Source organism: Barbus barbus (genome assembly GCF_936440315.1).
Source record: "Barbus barbus genome assembly, chromosome: 1".
In the NCBI taxonomy this organism is placed as follows: Eukaryota; Metazoa; Chordata; class Actinopteri; order Cypriniformes; family Cyprinidae; genus Barbus; species Barbus barbus.
The window spans coordinates 38,072,377-38,090,962 of record NC_136729.1 but is presented as its reverse complement, the minus strand read 5'-3'; the positions used below and the strand labels follow the sequence as shown (position 1 = coordinate 38,090,962).

The 18,586-nt window shown below is 43.9% G+C and overlaps 1 protein-coding gene and 1 pseudogene across 2 annotated transcripts; one reads left to right on the top strand and one right to left on the bottom strand.

Annotated features, from left to right (window-relative positions):
- Window positions 1-2,763: 2,763 nt before the first annotated feature.
- LOC306873049 (uncharacterized protein) lies at window positions 2,764-3,905 on the bottom strand (the record flags this gene model as incomplete). The annotated part of the gene is made up of 2 exons (XM_079422052.1): window positions 2,764-3,377; window positions 3,596-3,905. 2 exons carry the CDS (start codon window positions 3,903-3,905, stop codon window positions 2,764-2,766), a joined length of 924 nt encoding a protein of 307 aa, XP_079278178.1.
- Window positions 3,906-16,887: 12,982 nt separating this feature from the next.
- On the top strand, window positions 16,888-17,670 carry LOC306870314 (annotated as a pseudogene). Its single transcript has one exon. The product of its transcript is annotated as an uncharacterized misc_RNA (transcript).
- Window positions 17,671-18,586: the final 916 nt, after the last annotated feature.

Below are 18,586 nucleotides of genomic sequence, written 5' to 3'. Positions count from 1 at the left end.
GTTGATGTAAATGTGTGATTCCTGTGCTGTTCCATTTTTTATTGAACACTGGTAATTTATTGATGGTGAAATCAGTATTATTATGCCATAAAGGAGAAAGGAGGGGGGGGGGGGGGGGGGGGGGCAGAACCCTTTTTGGTCCTAAATAGAACCCTTTTATAAGCTTCCTCAAAGAACCATGCTTTGAAAAATGTTTACAAACAGTCTTCTCTGTTGTGCACAAATGGGAAAGAAATTAACCTTTTCAAAACTTTGAATCAGCTGAACCAATTGCTTCACAAAATGATTCACTGTCTTGACCCGGAAAACCAATCAAAGTCAGTCTTCTCAGTTCTCTAATGGTACTATGGGGAGGCAAGGAACGAAACGTGAGGACGCTTACAAAGGAGCAATAAACAAGGATACAAAGGTGTATCCAGTGCGGAAACCTGATGCATGTATAAATTCTCCTACTTTCTGATGAAATGATGAACTGTGCACATTTTTCTGTTCATAATGGACAGATAGTTTACAATGAGTAAAATTGTTTTATTTATATATTTATAGTTGTGAGATTATTCAATAATTAAAAGCTTACTTGTAAAAGGAATTTTTGAATACTAACAAACGTCATTAAATGTCAGTTCACAATTACCCAATGCTCTTTTTTATATTTACAAATGTTTAATAAATAAATAATAGCTTAAAAAGCTCTTCACAAACTATTCATGTTAACATATTATTCATTAACTCATAATCACAGTCTGTAAAGGTCACATATTTGCGACCTTTCATTTATTAATTATTTCTTCATGTTTTTGCTGTACCCAATCTGAAGTTAAAACTGTTCATAATTTGTAAATATTTATAATTATGGGCATTGGACTTTTAGCTGCTGTAACTTGTGAAAATTAAGTGTACTTAAATGTTATAAAGTGTACTTATTGTGAATATAATATACTTTAAAAGAAGACATAAATGCAAATTAAATGTAATGTTTTCGCTGCTTAAGTGCATTCAATTTGTAATTAATTTCAAATGTATCACATTTTAAATTTATATGAAATGCAATTAGATGAACTTTTGAGTGATTTATTTTTAAACCACTTAAGTGGGACTTTAGTACATCTTTATATGCACTTTCAAAATAGCTTGAAGTGTCTTTAAAATATGATTAAAGTGTACTGCTCAATGTACTGACAAGCAATTAATGTGAAGTAAAATATATTCAATGTCCGTTAACAATACACTTAAGTGTGAATTAAATGTAATGTTTTCAACGACATAATGCATTTTAATTGTAATTGATTTAAAATAAATTTAAAATTTCACAGTTTAAAATTTCATTAAATGCAATTAGTTGAACTTTTGAGTGATACTTTTGAACCACTTAACAGCCTTCATGAAGATGTGCGAGAGAAGCTTGTAAGGCAAGGTGAGAAAAAATTCCCCCTAAAAAAATACGCTGGGCGGGGCAATACTGAAGCGCCATCTAAGCTGTTCGCCAATCATAACGCACTGGGACAGCTAACCAATCACAACACATTTCGTTTTTCGGAAGTCGGGCCTTCATCAAACCCAGAACTAATCGAGTCGTTTGTGTCAGGCTGGGGAGAAAGGTATTGTAATAAAATGTAAATTATGTGAAAAATAATGCGATTTTCGAACCACCAAGCATGAGAGCATGTTCTAGTACACCCCCAAAACAAAATCAAGACTTTGTAAAAGAGCATAATAAGACCCCTTTAATGTATATATGGCATAAACATCTAACAAGAAATACTGAAATTATTCTCAAAAAGCTTTCAAAAGCACACAGTGTCAAACTTTTTATTTCAGTCAACATTTTTTTAAATTGAATAAAAACAAACAAACAAACAAAAAAAATCAGTATATTCTCAAGATATTTCATAAACAATCAGTCAGTTGCTACATACAAATCAACACAATTACTATTACTATTATTATTATTATTAGATTTTAGTGGGTTTTCTTCACCGCCATTTCTGGGAGAAATACTGCCTATCTAGAATGCCCAGAGACAAGCAGAGTAATAAGTCCCTGTTCTGATACTGGTAAAATATCAGCACTCCTGGAAAGCATCTCAGCCAATCAGAATAGAGGTCCATATATATGTAATGTAAATATAATTTGAGAAAAATAGATGCTTTTGAAGGATAGCTATTAGTATTACTTGTACCAAAGGTTTACTTGCAATAAACTCCAATTTAAGTGTTTTTTGTTTTGTTGTTTTTTTTCACCCTGAAAGGGCAGGAGCCATTGGTAAGCCAAATACTGGCTAGCTTTACTGGTTGCAGAAATTATTGCAGCTTTATTCATTTATTACTTATTTATATATTATCATATAAATATAGAGGTGATGTTGTTTTAAAAATTTGTAGGCAGTATGTGACAAAATGTCTGCCAACTAGCATGTTACTCAGTAATTATTATGACCACATTGATTTTTCAACACTAAATAACATCTAAAGCATTGATGCACTTCATCCCATTTTGACAGATATTTTATTGAAATCATCCTAAAAGCTAACTTTTTCTCAAGTAAAAAAAAATAAAAATAGTAATAATAATATCTATAAATACACACTGAACTAAAGTTAAACACTGACATGACCAGCAACGTTTGCATTACATATAAATAAACACTATTTAATATACATACAATATCCACTCTCACAGTAAGAATTCATTGCACTGGCAGTCAAAAAAAAACTTTCACCATTGAAGTCCCTGGATGGCAGTATTCAAATGTTATGTGTCTGGTCACTCATATTTGTGGTCCACAGGCTGTGCTGGATTGAGATACTGGTCAAATTCACTGCGGTCAAGCTGGTCCAACATGTCCGATCTCACTTGTTCTAGGTAGAACTCCAGAGAAGGTCCACCCAAACACAGTACACATGCACATACCTCTGTTCCCCATCGATCACAGAGTTCCACCCCACTCTCCTGCATAGAATGCTGCGAATACAACAGCGACTCTGAGTAAGTAGCCAGAGGTAGATGTACAGAAGAAGAGTTCAGTAATGTTGCACCACCATGGAACATCATGTTTCCATTTGATGATGTTGCTTCAAAGTGGTATGATGAAGAGTGGTTTTCGAATGAAAACCCACTGTGTGGGAGCTTATAGGAGTTTATTTGATTGTATGGTTTCTGTGCGACTTGACCTTGTAACATATATCTAAGGTGAAAAGAGGCATTTGGAGAACTGACAGTCTCATTTGAAGCCATCTTGCTGCCACGCTTGTTGCACTTTCGTCGACGGGGCCGGTATTTGTAGTTGGGATAGTCAATGGTATGCTGGATTCGTAGTCTTTCTGCTTCTTGCATGTAAGGACGCTTCTCTGCCAGAGACATGGCCTTCCATGTTTTACCTATAACAAAAACAAAACAAAAAAATATTTTAGTTTAAACAATATTAGAGTATAGGCTATGTATAAGTTACGGATCTAGTAATATTAGACTGATCATTTTATTTCTGTCTTCATATACAGAAAAATATCAAATTCATATTACATTAGGCTATTACAGTTCTAACCGACAGAATGTTTTAATTTAACACAAGTAATTACAGAAAAAGTGTCGCACTCACCAAGTATTTTACTGAGGTCAGTGTTCTCCAGGTCAGGGTTTAGCTGCGCTAGGCGTCTGCGCTCCTCTTTGGTCCAGATGATGAACGCATTTAGAGGACGTCTCACTCGAGTTTCCACGGGCGCTTTCGCTTCAGGGCTTGAGCAGCTGGATTCAGACTCTACCGACACTGGGCTTGATGGACCCGACAAGGGGCAATGAAACGTCCTAAGCGGCTCTTTCTGCTGACGTGGCACGTAGTGGCACTGTTGATTCTCAAGCATCATTGTGGGGTCCATTTCGAGTTCGGGGAGCGTCCGGTGGAGATACATTCTGTTCTGCCTGATGAGAAGTTCACCCTGGTGCACCTCAAAGATCAAGCGGGGCTTTAAAAGGATAGCGGACCAATGGGGGCGCAGAGGAGTGGATTAAAGGTGTGAGGCGTCAGAAGTTTCACCTTGGTGATAATGCTGATGTCTCTGTTGCGAACGAAATGTGTATATAAAAATAAATAAATTAAATTACATTTTATAAATCCGTGGCCTGTCCAGTAGACAGGTATCAAAACATTAATCGTGAATTGTCATTAAATATCCCTTGTCGAAAAAATGGATGCTCATAGACTGCTAACAGAAAAAGCAGCTAACAGAAACAGAAATAGCTAATAGAAACCATAATTTAGAAATATTCATATAGGCTAAATTAAAATCCTATTAAAAAATGATTTTCAAACTTTTGATAAACCTAAAGCCAATAAATTAATAAATCAGTTTATCCGATATTTGGTTTGTTTAATCCCATTAGGATTTTTTTCCCCTTTTTTTCCGAAATAGGATTGAAATCCCATTCTCGAGATTTTTTATACCATCCAACAGACAATTTTTCCTTAAATGTTTAATAAGTGAATAAAGCCCACTTCGATCATTTTTGAAAAATGTTACAAGTAGCCTATTCCAGGGCTGGACTGGGGGTAAATGTCGGCGCTGGACAAATCCAGCCCATCCGGCCCACGAGTTCCTCATACATGTTTTGCTGGGTCATAGGGCCTTAAATTGGAGTAAATAAATGAATAAATAAAACGGGACAGAAACAAATAATGATAGATATGACTGAATTCTCAGCAAATACAACAAACCTAACTTTGTCACATAGAAAGGCAATTGGCAGTAAAGCAATGATTTTGAGCTAGAATGCAGAAACGTTACTGCTATTAAATTCTCTCATTGTTTCCTCACTCATTGTTTTCCTCATGCCGTTCCAAACTTACTCTCTTCTATGGAATACAAAAGAAGATATTTTGTAGAATGTTACCAAACCATTTTGGATACCCTTGATTTCTACTGTATGGACAAAAATGTCTTAAATTTCTTGATTTTCTTTTATGTTCCACAGAAGAAATTCATTTATACAAATTAAACATTTGTAAATAGTTACCCATTTATATAAGGCACAGATCATTATAACCGATCAGGCTCTATTGAATTAACATTTTACTTAATTTAAAATTATATTATATTATATAATAAATCAATAAAGATGTAGAAACTGCAAAAACAACTTCTATAAAAAGAAAAACATTCCCCAATATTTCATATAAGTAAACACAGTAACATTTATAATGAATGCATTCAGTCAAAACAATTGGCTATTTGTGCAGTGTTAATAACTGCAAGATTTCTATAGTGCTGAATTGACAAGCTTGTAATTATGTAGGCTATTGGCTTCTTCAATTTAGCTCGTCATGCAGTTTACATTGTTGCTTTCAGCCAGCATTACTACAGAACCTTTAATGTTCTCATATCACACGACTGTATAACACAATTCGGTGTTATATCCCGCTCTGCTTTTAGGCGCGGCTGGCGAATGCATAGGGTAGCGCCGCTTCACACATTTGGAGCATTTGCTTTTTGCAGTTTCACATGCACTGTAATTTAAAAAACAGCGCCTAATATGGGGGAGGTCTCCATCGCTTCGGCGATCGGCCCAGTACTCGACCGGCCCACGGGAATGTCTCGGTGCTCCTGATGGCCAGCATACATGCCTGAAGTATTCTAATTAACAGTAATGACGATTAAAACAAAGATCTAGATAAATCATAAAAACAACTAAAGGTGCACAGTCATATTTATTTTATTGTATTATTATTATTTATTTTATTTTTTGGGAGTCAGTGACCTTCATCAAAAACTCTGCTTTTGAATAAAATTAATTTAGACACTTGAAAGAAAATCCTGATAGATGACTGATAGATAGGCTAGGTGTAATATTCAAGTCATAGGCTACACTAGACAGAACTGTCATGCTATAATTGGTTATATTAAAATCCCCCTACACACTGCCTAACAGACAACTGAGACTTTGCCACAGGCAAGTCTGATGCACCTGTTGCCCTTGTGTTGTGAGAGATTCGGGCTGGTTGTAAATACCCTCGGGCAGGGCAGTCATCTATGGCAGCCATAATAGAATCATGAAAAGCTTTGACACCTTGATTAAACACAGACTCGTCTGATCAGAAATAGCCGCGCAGTTAATTCAATGACGGCAATGATCAAGGTTTAGATTTTATCTTAAGGTCTGGCCCATGAAGCAGCGAAACCAGCGGCTTGCCTTTGACAAAGCTATGAGAGAGGGCTGTTCGTTAATCGATACGATTTGAGAATAATACATGTTAGACAGTCTAATGGTACTGGAGCTAATCGAATTGAAGTCGAGCGTCTTGTTTTATCATTTGGCTCACAAGACCCACATGATTGAGTAGGCCTATTTGTTAATTGGAGACTAATTCGATCTCCTGATGATTATGATGAAAAGCTGTTAAACTTTAAAGTAATCTTAAAAGTAGAAAAAGTATAGGCCTATACTACATCATAAAAGACCTCCGTAACAACAAATTATTTTTTAATTTCACTAGAATGAGATGTAAATGCAATACATAATTTTATTTGAATTGTTTTGTTTTCTTTTGATATTGATTACATCTGCCATCTATTAAAATGCGGTGCAGATTTTGAGTATAGTTTTAGCGTTTAATTATGAAATTAAATTATAATAAATAAACAAAGAAACATATAGGCCTATATATATATATATATATATATATATATATATTAAACCTGCTGTCTTTTGATGCCAAAATGGGAATTACACTTAATAGGATGTAAAATATAGCTACGTTTGAATGTTGCGAAATGGCACCACCAATAAACATACATCTTTTGTGCATTAATGCTTACACTGATTCCTTTCTTCTGAAAACTTTGGTTGTTCACACTCGCTTACACTGTCAGATTTACGACTGGAATCCACATCTGAGCATAACATCGCTTGCGTTGGGCTGCGCTGTAAAGAGTGATAATGGGGTTAGTTAATTAGTTTGAGCGACTCAGCGTGAATACAATAATGTTAGTTTCGGTTGTTTTCGATTCAAAGTCCAAAATCGTTTTAGAGTTAATCGTTTCTTTAAATTTAGCTTAAAAGCACTGGATCTCTGTATCCAATAAATTCAGACTTAGCCTATACCTCACTATCTGGCAAACCTTTTATTCTTGTTTCTGTGATAGCAGTTTGTGATTGTATAGGTGTATGAGCATATATGTGACCCAACTCAGGTACCCTCAACAGCCAAACTCTGTAGTGCCTGGGTGTGTGTTAATTCATATAAAATATGTGATACTCTTGATTGTATTAATTGCCCTTGTATTAATTGCCCTTATTGTGTGAAAGGGTATATTGTCCTGAGCACACTGTTACCTTGTATCATTCTGAATAACAAAGAAGAAGAAGAAAAACATCCTCAGTGATTAAATTGTGAATACAGAAGCTTACATACAGTGCTGTCTGATGGAGCGCATTAAATAACCAATGTGTACCTAGTATTGTATTGGCTCAGCAGGTAGTGGAGACAGATAACTGACAGATAACAAACACACAGTATTCAATTCATCTAGTCTCTCTCCCTCTTCTCATCTCCATCTCTCGTATTCTATGTTAGTCTGTCAAAGTGAACAGACACACATGTGTGAATGTATTGCCCACGCCTCCTCCTCAAACAGAAGTCTGGTCTGCCAAGCACACACACACACACACACACACATGCCAACACACAATGGATTACAAGACCCCTGTGGGGACTCTATGCTTGCAGAGCCCTCATTAGTGAAACACAATGGCACCCCGCCTCTTAAAGATCACTCAAGTAACAGACTCAACAGAATCTCCATAGATGACATGATCATTTATAAATGATTATGTCATTTATACATGATTATATTCCCTACAAACTGACAATGGGATGCTCAAAATTAGAATTCTGTTGTCAGACTTCATGCAAGTGAACATACCTAGATATTAACTGTTTTTTTTTTTCTTCCTTCGATCTGTTTAATCTAATGAGAGAAATGGCATACATTCACCATCCTTCCTCTGTTACGGTTTGATTGTTTACCCCTGCAAGGGCTAGACACAATACTTCAGACCATTTTTCTAGCTAGGGTCACACAGAGTGGCTCAGCGTTTTAGTGTATATGCAATGTTATAACTTCCAGGTTTTCAGTGGTAGCCTACTTGATTGTATTCTTTGGTGTGTGATAAGACTGTTATCAGTGCTGTCCATTGTTCACTTCTCAGCCAACTGTGATCAACTACTGTATGTCACAGCAGGCAAATGCACTGTATTCTGCTCTTATCCTAACACCTACATATCACACAGACATTTGTTTCAGGCTTACTGCTTTTGACTTTGACTTATATAGCCAAAACTTATATATTTATAAGACTTATTTTGGTTAGTAAAACCCCCACTAAAGAGTGTAGTCATATCATCCTCATAAAAAGTTATATATATATATATATATATATAGGCCTATATATATATAATTTTTAAAACAGTCCTATTTAGCACTTTCCTCAACTCTCGCTTTGATAGCTGATATATCTCAGCTATCAAAGCCAGCTGAGATATATCATCTCCAATTGGGCTAACAATGCAATGGCTCTTTCAACTCAAGTTTAATTCAAATTTATTTATATATCGCTTTTCACAGTACATGTTGTTTCAAAGCAGCTTTACAGAAAATGCATGTTTCTGTTGCAACACTAGTTTTTTATGAGATGATATCCGAAATTACAGTTGGAAGATGCTACAAATTACAGTATTTACATATATGAATTTAAGCAAAATGCATGTGCATTTTAACCCTCTACTGCACACATTATGATAGACCTATATATATAAAAAAAATTTATTTTAACTTCTCTTTTAACTTGAAGTGCTGTATAAAAAAAATGGGGAAAAAAATATTTTTAGGTACTTTATGAAATGTTGCCATATGGCAACAACATACAATAGTGGATCTAACTTAGAATAAGTGTAAGTTTACTTATAGTTAATATTTTCCCCCAGAAATGTTTGTGGTGATTCAATTGGTGTTACAGTACTTCTAACCTTTGACACTTTACATACACACATACTTTCCAACAACTTCTGCTTTTATTTATTCCATTCTTTTTAGCTGAATAATGCTTTATATTCTTTGAATTTCATTAATTTTTTCATGAATATTATTTAAATTTCTAATTTATACAGTTAAATCAAATATAATACTGTACATCATGTATCATAAAACACTGACATAAAACCAAAAACACTGCAGTTCATGAAAATTCAACATTATGCAATCTTATGATAGGAAGACTATGAACTTGAGGCTTGAGGCCCTCCAATAATCCTTGAAACTTTATGTATGTTTTTTCAGAGGTGAGACGCAGATATAGCTCACATTTGGTGCATTTCATCCTAACAATACCCTTACAGCCAGGATACTTGCATCTGCCTTTTTGAGACACCATGGTAGGCCAGTGGCTCACTGATGTAATGTTACCTGTATTCATATCTAATCAAAAGTAAAATTGTCATTTAAATTTGATTTTATCCATTATACACATTCCATTAACATACTACTTATCAACATTATATCACTAGCATTAATATTGTTATTGTTACAGCTTAACAGATTGCAGCTGACTTTGCTAGCTAGCTAAACCATTGCAATAATATCATTCCACTATTTTGATTGATTTACCAAAAACTATTTTCATTAAAAAAAATTGAGTATCGAATATGTCATTATAACTTATCTGAGGTGATCTTTACGATTTTTTTGTGCAGGCTGGTCCTTGTTATTGACGTTTTAGTTTGCTTTCAGCAACTACTGACAAGAAATCAGGTGCGTTTGAGATGAACAACACTAGCCTGCCACCGGCTGGCGAGATCTTCCATTCGCAGGCGGGGGAGGAGTAAAGAGACTGCCGTCAGGTCTGACACTTCGTGCTTTCCGTAGTGTGCTGAACGTCTCGGTTACGTACGTAACCCTCGTTCCCTGATGGAGGGAACGGAGACGTTATGTCGTGACGACATAGGGGATTTACTTGGAAGCCCCAATCATCTCTGACTAAAGAGAAAACGCCAATGAAATTGGCTAGTGGATTTTGCATACCTGAGCCACTCCCCGTACATACGGGTATAAAAGGGCGACAGGTGCATCCACTCATCAGGTTTCTACCCGCTGAGGAGCCAAGAACGAGTCCTCGGCAACCAGCGATGGTTCAAGATTGTGGCATGGGGACATAACGTCTCCGTTCCCTCCATCAGGGAACGAGGGTTACGTACGTAACCGAGACGTTCCCTATCTGTCGGTCACTACGAGTTATGTCGTGACGACATAGGGGTCATATGGAAAGCGCCACAACCTGAACCCCGTCACGACCTTGTGCATGCAGATGTTGACAAGCTAGTGCGTGACAGACAAATGCCATGCGAAGGTCGCAACCTTCCCATCGCCCCAGCGCAAATTCGCTAACCTTGGTGCCCGCAGGGACCACTGAGTACATTGCTGCTGGAGATAGCCAAGCCGCTGTTCCTTTCCCCAAGAAATTGGAAGGGATTTCGACCTTCTATGAAAGACTGCTTCAAGTCTTTCCTATTTGTTGTTACAGCCTGGCGGTAACGACGGGGAAGCGAGCCTTCCGGAGAAGGGCGCTACGGAGGCCACATCCTGCCCGAAGGGAGGTAACATGTGGAGACACTGATATGGACTGACCCAGGCCTGGGGCAGTACTACATACGACTGGACCCTGGGGCAGATCCTACCTAGGAGTAGGGAGGAGGGCTGCCAGCAGGGCCTGACAGAACTCTGCCAAAGGGAAGACACGGGTTTACCGTGAGGGAAACCGTACCGTGGACGAATACACGTGTGGGATTACCCGAAGGGAATCAGGCCATACGGACACCTAGCCGAGTACAGGGGCTGACCGGAGACCCGGGCGAGCTAGCACCAGTACTGGGCCTGGCGTCAGACTGCTCCGCCCAGTCTGACTGCCGGGGGTGCTGGAGGTCTCCACCAGGGTTCGCCGTCCGGGGAACTGAACTGGAGGAGGAAACAGGCGCTCGTATCCCCGGGTGAGGGGGAATGGCGCAGCAAGCGTGACACCGGCCAACTCTTCCCGCCACTTACCTGTTACCCAACACACGGGAAGAGACTGGCTCCACGCGGAGACTGTAAAATCTCGCGAAGGTGTTCGGTGTCGCCCAGCCCGCAGCTCTACAGATGTCTGCCAAAGAGGCGCCGTGCGCCAACGCATAGGAGGAGGCAACACTCCGTGTGGAGTGAGCCCTCACCCCAAGGGGGCACGGCTCGCCTTGGGATTGATACGCCGAGGCGATGGCCTCCACTATCCAGTGGGCCAACCTCTGCTTGGAGACAGCCTTCCCTTTCTGCTGACCTCCGTGGCAGACAAAGAGCTGCTCAGAGCTTCTGAAGCTCCGGGTGCGGTCCACGTATATGCGCAATGCTCTTACGGGACACAGCAACGCCAAGGCTGGATCTGCCTCCTCCGAAGGCAGTGCTTGCAGGTTCACCACCTGATCACGGAAGGGCGTGGTGGGAACCTTGGGCACGTATCCAGGCCGGGGTCTCAGGACAACGTGAGAGTAGTCCGGCCCGAACACAAGGCACTCTTCGCTCACCGAAAATGCTTGGAGGTCCCCGACCCTCTTGATGGAAGTGAGCGCGGTCAGGAGCGCTGTCTTAGCCGACAGGAATTTCAGCTCGACTGAGTCCAGCGGCTCAAAGGGACCCCTCTGAAGCCCCGCCAGGACAATAGAGAGGTCCCAGGAGGGCATCAGGGGTGACCTAGGCGGATTCAACCTCCTGGCACCCCTCAGGAACCTCACGATGAGATCATGCTTTCCCACGGACCGGCCGTCCACTGCATCGTGATGGGCCGCGATAGCAGCCACATACACCTTCAAGGTGGAGGGTGACAGCCTACGCTCCAACCTTTCTTGCAGGAAAGAAAGCACTACTCCAATCGTGCATCTTCGGGGGTCTTCCCGGCGAGAAGAACACCAGTTCGCGAACAGACTCCACTTCAGAGCATAGGCTTGCCTTGTTGAAGGAGCTCTAGCCTGAGTGATGGTGTCTACCACGGCCTGTGGTAGACCACTTAAGTCTGCCGCGTCCCGTCCAGGAGCCACACATGGAGGTTCCACAGATCTGGACGCGGGTGCCATATGGTGCCGAGCCCCTGGGAAAGGAGTTCCTTCCTCAGAGGGATACGCCAGGGAGGGGCTGTCGCGAGGAGAATGAGTTCCGGAAACCAGGTCCGGGTGGGCCAATACGGCGCGACCAGCAGGACCTGCTCCTCGTCCTCCCTGACCTTGCACAGTGTCTGTGCGAGTAGGCTCACTGGGGGAAATGCATACTTGCGTAAAGCCCGAGGCCAGCTGTGTGCCAGTGCGTCCGTGCCGAGGGGCCCCTCGGTCAGGGAGAAATATAGCTGGCAGTGGGAGGACTCGCGGGAAGCAAACAGGTCTACCTGAGCTTCCCCGAATCGACTCCAGATCAGCCGGATCGTCTCGGGATGGAGTCGCCACTCTCCGGGAAAAGTGAGCTGTCGTGAGAGCGCGTCGGCCGCACGGTTGAGCTCCCCCGGAATGTGGACAGCGCGCAGCGACCTGAGCTGCGTGTGACTCCAGAGGAGGAGATGGCGGGCGAGCTGTGACATGCGGCGTGATCGTACACCTCCCAGCCGGTTGATGTACGACACAGCCGCAGTGTTGTCCGTACGGACCAACACATGCTTGCCTAGCAGCAGTGGCCGAAACTGCCGCAAGGCCAGATGCACTGCCAACAGCTCCAGGCAATTGATATGCCAAAGCAGTCGAGGCCCTGTCCAGAGCCCCGAGGCTGCCTGCCCGTTGCATGTAGCGCCCCAGCCCGTGCTGGAGGCATCTGTTGTGACAACAACATGCCGGGACACTTGTTCTAAGGGCACCCCGGCCCGTAGAAAGGCAAGGTCCGTCCAGGGGCTGAAGGAGCGGCGACACTCGCGTGTGATACTTACCCGAAGTGAACCGCGGCGCCATGCCCACCTCGGGACTCGGGAGTGCAACCAGTGCTGGAGTGGTCTCATATGAAGCAATCCGAGCGGCGTGACCGCAGCTGCGGATGCCATATGCCCCAGGAGCCTCTGAAACTGTTTCAGTGGCACCACAGTCCTGCCCCTGAAGGAACTCAGGCAGTTCAGCACTGATTGGGCGCGCTCGTCCGTGAGGCGCGCCGTCATACTCACCGAGTCTAACTCCACACCGAGAAAAGAGATTCTCTGCACAGGGGAGAGCTTGCTCTTTTCCCAGTTGACCCGAAGCCCCAACTGGCTGAGGTGCCGTAACACCCGCTCCCTGTGATCGCACAACTGCTCTCGGGACCGGGCCAGAATGAGCCAGTCGTCGAGGTAGTTGAGGATCCTGACGCCCACTTCCCGTAGCGGGGCAAGGGCGCCTTCTACGACCTTCGTGAAGACACGGGGAGACAGGGAGAGCCCGAAGGGGAGGACCTTGTACTGCCATGCCCGACCTTCGAACGCAAACCGTAGGAACGGTCTGTGTCGCGGAAGGATCGAAACATGAAAGTAAGCATCCTTCAGGTCGATCGCTGCGAACCAATCCTGGGGCTGAATGCACCTGATCATACGCCTGTGCGTCAACATCTTGAACGGAAGCCTGTGCAGGCTCCGGTTCAAGACTCGCAAATCCAGGATTGGCCGAAGACCACCGCCTTTCTTGGGTACGATGAAGTAAGGGCTGTAAAACCCCTGCCTCATCTCGGCTGGAGGGACCGGCTCGATTGCATCCTTTGCCAGGAGGACAGCAATCTCCTCGCGCAAGACAGGGGCGTTCCGAGGTACCACTGAGGTCTCGAGAACGCCGCTGAACTTGGGAGGTCGCCTGGCGAACTGAATCGCATAGCCGAGTCGAATTGTACGCGTGAGCCACCGAGACGGGCTGGGCAGCGCAAGCCACGCTTCCAGACGTCGTGCAAGGGGCTCCAACGGCACAATCGACGTACCTGTGGTGGTGCAGCGCAGAGGAGTATGGCTGGATGATACAGAAGGCAGCGCGTTCTGAAGCACCCTTACCGAACTCCCTGGGTCCCAAAGGGGACTGGCTAGAGGTGCGTGGGGAGGCACTGCGTCCCCAACCCGCACTCTCCTGGCCGCTGGCAAGATGGGTCGCGGGCGAGAGTGAGGAGGCAGCGCGTCGCACACTGTCAACCCGCGAACCTGATAACCTGGAGGAAAAGGAAATTGCTCTTTCTGTGACATTGTGGGTACCGCTGGCCCTTGGGCCAACGGCGGAACAGAAACAAAAGGGAACACAAGATTCTCCACCCGGCCCTCCTCCGGGGGAAGGAGCGGCGCTGTCCTCGCCGTCTCCTGAGAAAGAGCAAATTCCAACATCTCCAGGTTGCCCGCGTCAGGGCCGCTTCGTCGCTCTCCTGGACGACTTGGGGCCCGGCTGGGACGCGGGGGGCGCCGCCCTCCTGCGAGAGGCTCGACGCGCCGGCCCAGGTGTTGATTCGGCACGGGGCGGAGCAGCTCTGGAGGACGCAGGGGGGCGCCCACGGCGGCGAGCAGACTGAGGCCTGGGCCCGGGGGCAGCTGTTGCAGGTGCCTCGCGCCGGGGCAGGATGTGCTGGATCGCCTCTGTCTGCCTCTGCACCGCCGAGAACTGCTGAGCAAATCCCTCGACGGTGTCGCCGAACAGCCCAACCGGGGAGACGGGAGCGTCGAGAAAGCGTGCTTTGTCGACATCCTTCATCTCCGCCAGGTTGAGCCAGAGATGGCGCTCTTGGACCACCATGGTAGACATCGCCTTCCCGAGGGACCGCGCCGTGACTTTCGTCGCTCGTAGAGCGAAGTCAGTCGCCGTGCGCAGCTCCTGCATCAACCCCGGGTCGGAACTACCCTCGTGCATTTGTTTGAGTGCCTTGGCTTGGTGAACCTGCAGGATCGCCATGGCATGCAGGGCAGAGGCTGCCTGGCCCGCAGCACTATAAGCCTTGGCCGCAAGAGCAGCCGTCAGCTTACAGGCTTTGGACGGGAGACGCGGGCGATTCCTCCAAGTGGCGGCGTTTCGCGGGCACAAGTGCACCGCGACCGCTCTCTCCACCTGGGGAATGCCCACGTACCCCCTGGCAGCCCCGCCATCGAGGGTAGTGAGGACGGAGGAGGCAGACGAGCGGCTTCTGGCCGTGAAAGGGGCCATCCACGACTTCGTCAGCTCCTCATGCACCTCCGGGAAGAAAGGCACTGGAGTAGATCGCGGTTGTGAGCCGCGCCCCACTCCGAGAAACCAATCATCCAGCCGCGAGGGCTCGGGACTGGGCGGTCTGTTGACCTCCAGCCCGATGCTCGCGGCTGCCCGGGCAAGCATGGCCGTCAACTCTGGGTCCGGTGCAGGGGAGGCGACCACACCCGAAGGGGGCAGCCCCTCTGCACCTTCATCCTCAGAGGACGAAAACCCGTCCCCCGATGCTGCGATCGACATCCTATCCTCGGGTGGCGCACCGAATGAAATGCTGGGCGCCCCGTGGGACGGACCAGCGAAATCACCCGGGAACCGGACGGGACATTCGCTGCGTGAGGAGTAAGAGGTCCGTGGGGACGTACCCGGCGGAGAGGCTCTTACTGTGACCCTCAGATCTCCCAGAGCGCCAACCGGCGGTCCTCTGCTCGAGCCAGAGAGACCGGGGCGGGTGGCGGCAGAGGGTGCCAATCCTTTCAAAAAGGAAAGGCGAGATCGCAGCGACGTCATGCTCATACGCCCACAACAGGCGCATGAGTCATCCACGAACGCAGCTTCAGCGTGCTGGAGACCCAGACACTGAAGACAACGATCGTGTCCGTCATCCGCGGACAGGAAACGACCGCAACCAAGAGGACACGGACGAAACGGCATCTTGAAAAAGACGCGATCGTCCGTGATTTTGCTCTTTCAGAATTTGCTCTTTTAGTTGAAGTGCCCAGGGGAATCGCTGGAGAAGGGACTCCGCTGTTTGCACCGTGACGCCAACAGGAACAAAAACAAAGATGAGGCTTGTGGAGAATGGCACAACCGTCTTCATCCACTTGGCTCCGAAGCAAAAATCTGATGAGTGGATGCACCTGTCGCCCTTTTATACCCGTATGTACGGGGAGTGGCTCAGGTATGCAAAATCCACTAGCCAATTTCATTGGCGTTTTCTCTTTAGTCAGAGATGATTGGGGCTTCCAAGTAAATCCCCTATGTCGTCACGACATAACTCGTAGTGACCGACAGATAGGGAACCAACGTCATTATGGCAGACCACGCGATTTTTGCCTTGATTGTAGTTGAAGAAGTGGATGCGATTGAAATTCCCATGTTTTTGCATGGAAATCTTTATGGACAGCAAAGGTGTTATTTAAATGTTATTAAGTTGTATTTAAATGTTACTTTTAAACAATTACACTTTATTTTTTAGGTTTTTAATTTAATGCATTCTCTGTGTATAATTCCTTAAATTGTACAAGCAGTGTCATTATAGTTGTGTTACAGCATTTAATTTGGTCATTTTTGTGTTGATATTTTTGTTACTGTTTTTGATAAGTGACTTTATACATTCATTTTTGACCTACCACTATTGTGCCCTAATTACAATAAAAACTGGTTGTAATAATACTGTGAAATTAGAGTGTCATCTAAATATTTGGAGTCATAAGTTGTATACTGTAGTACACATAGTGAGTACAATTTATTATTATTATTTTTTTTAATTATTTAGAGATGTTCCCAAAATACAAAATTATGTGGAGGATGTTGTCCCAGTCTACAGTCCTTCAGAATTTCAAAGTCACTTTAGGTTTCAAAAAGGACAAGTAGAGGTGTGTAAGTAACATGTAAGCCACATAAATATTACAAATGTTTTTTGTAACAATAAACTCTTTTCTCTTACTATGCAGGATCTCATTACAGCCCTTCGTCCGTTTTACATGAATGCGCAACAGACCAAATTGCCACTTACAAACAGCATTCTTGCATGCCTGTGGACACTGTCCAACCAAGAATCATATCAGGGGGGTGGTAGACAGATTTGGTGTTAGCAAATCAAGTCTTGCCAAGCATCTGCATGATTTTTGTTTGCTTGTTAACACTCACATGGCACATCACATTTCCTGGCCAAGAGGCCAAACGCTGCAGATGTCACAGTTTTGAGAGAGCACATCCCAATTATGAAACCTCACTGTGATAATCCCTTGGTATACTACAATAGAAAGCAGTTTTATTCAGTAATTCTGACAGGATTTTGTGATAGTCAGCGGCGTTTCTGCCATATCAGTGTGGGTCACCCTGGTAGTTGGCATGATGCCAGGGCATTTCGTCTAACGGAGGTTGCTCGTCTTCTTGAAGAGGATCCACTGTCCCTGGTCCCTGAAGGAATGCACATCATTGGAGATTCTGCCCACCCTTTGTTGCCCCAACTTATGAGACCATACAGAGATAATGGTCACTTGACCGCCAGACAGAAGCGCTTCAACAGAAAGCTGAGTGCTGCTCATGTAGTGATCGAGCATACATTTGGCATAATAAAATCAAAGTTCAGGAGGCTCCAATACCTGCAAATGAGAAACATCCAAAACATTAGTTCAGCAGTATCAGCTTGTTGCATTCTGCATAACATTTGCTTAGAGCCAGATGATCAACTTCATGTGCTGGATGAAGGTGTTGATGATGAATAACACCCCCTGCAACTTTACAACAGTAATGCAAGTCATTAAAGAGACATGATTTGCTACCAAATCTAGGAGTTATAGAGTGATGATGAACTAAAAAGAGACACTTTGTATATTGACACATGGGTTTGGTATATGGGTTTGAGTGTACAGGAACATTGATTTGTAATTAAAAGTATTGTAAACAGAAACAGCCACTGAACATGGGTTTCAATGCCTAAGCCATTTAAATAAAATAATGTTTCTGAAAAGACATCTGAAATGTCTTTCACACGTTTTCTCCATCACTCAAAAGTATGAGTCACTATGGGTTTCAAATGAAATAAATTGACAGCAAAATGTTTATCCTGAAGGAATTGTGTGTTTCACTCAATGCAGTTTTGTAGTGCATTATTACTAAAGATCAATAGAACATTGTGGACAACTTAGTATTATGAAAATAATTTAGCTTTCTTTAAATTGTGTGACACACAATATAAGGTAAATTAAACTCACATTCAGCATGTGTTTAGTCAAATCTTTTTATTGAAATTTATTTACTTTTTTCCAGCATCTCCATAATTTTCTCCTGACGCTGTCCAATTTCTTTTAGTTCTGTAACAATTGTATTAAGGCTGGTCAACATTTTTTTTTTCAAATGACCGTCTGCGTTTTTCTTTCAGTCTCCACCATCTCTCTAGATCCGGTCGAACAAGGGTCTCCAACACAGCAGTCCTTCTCTCTGCATGGGTCTCTTAAAAGGAGGGTTGGCTCACTGGTCTTCTCCTCCTTGAGGGATTAAGCACCATATTTTGGATGCCAGAGGGTCCAGGAATGTCATCCATGACTGCTGCGACTGGCTGTTCTTGAGAGGGAAGCAGTGTGTTTGTGGCCATGTTTTGGGAACACATTTCATCCAGAACCAGCGGAGTGGAGTAAATTG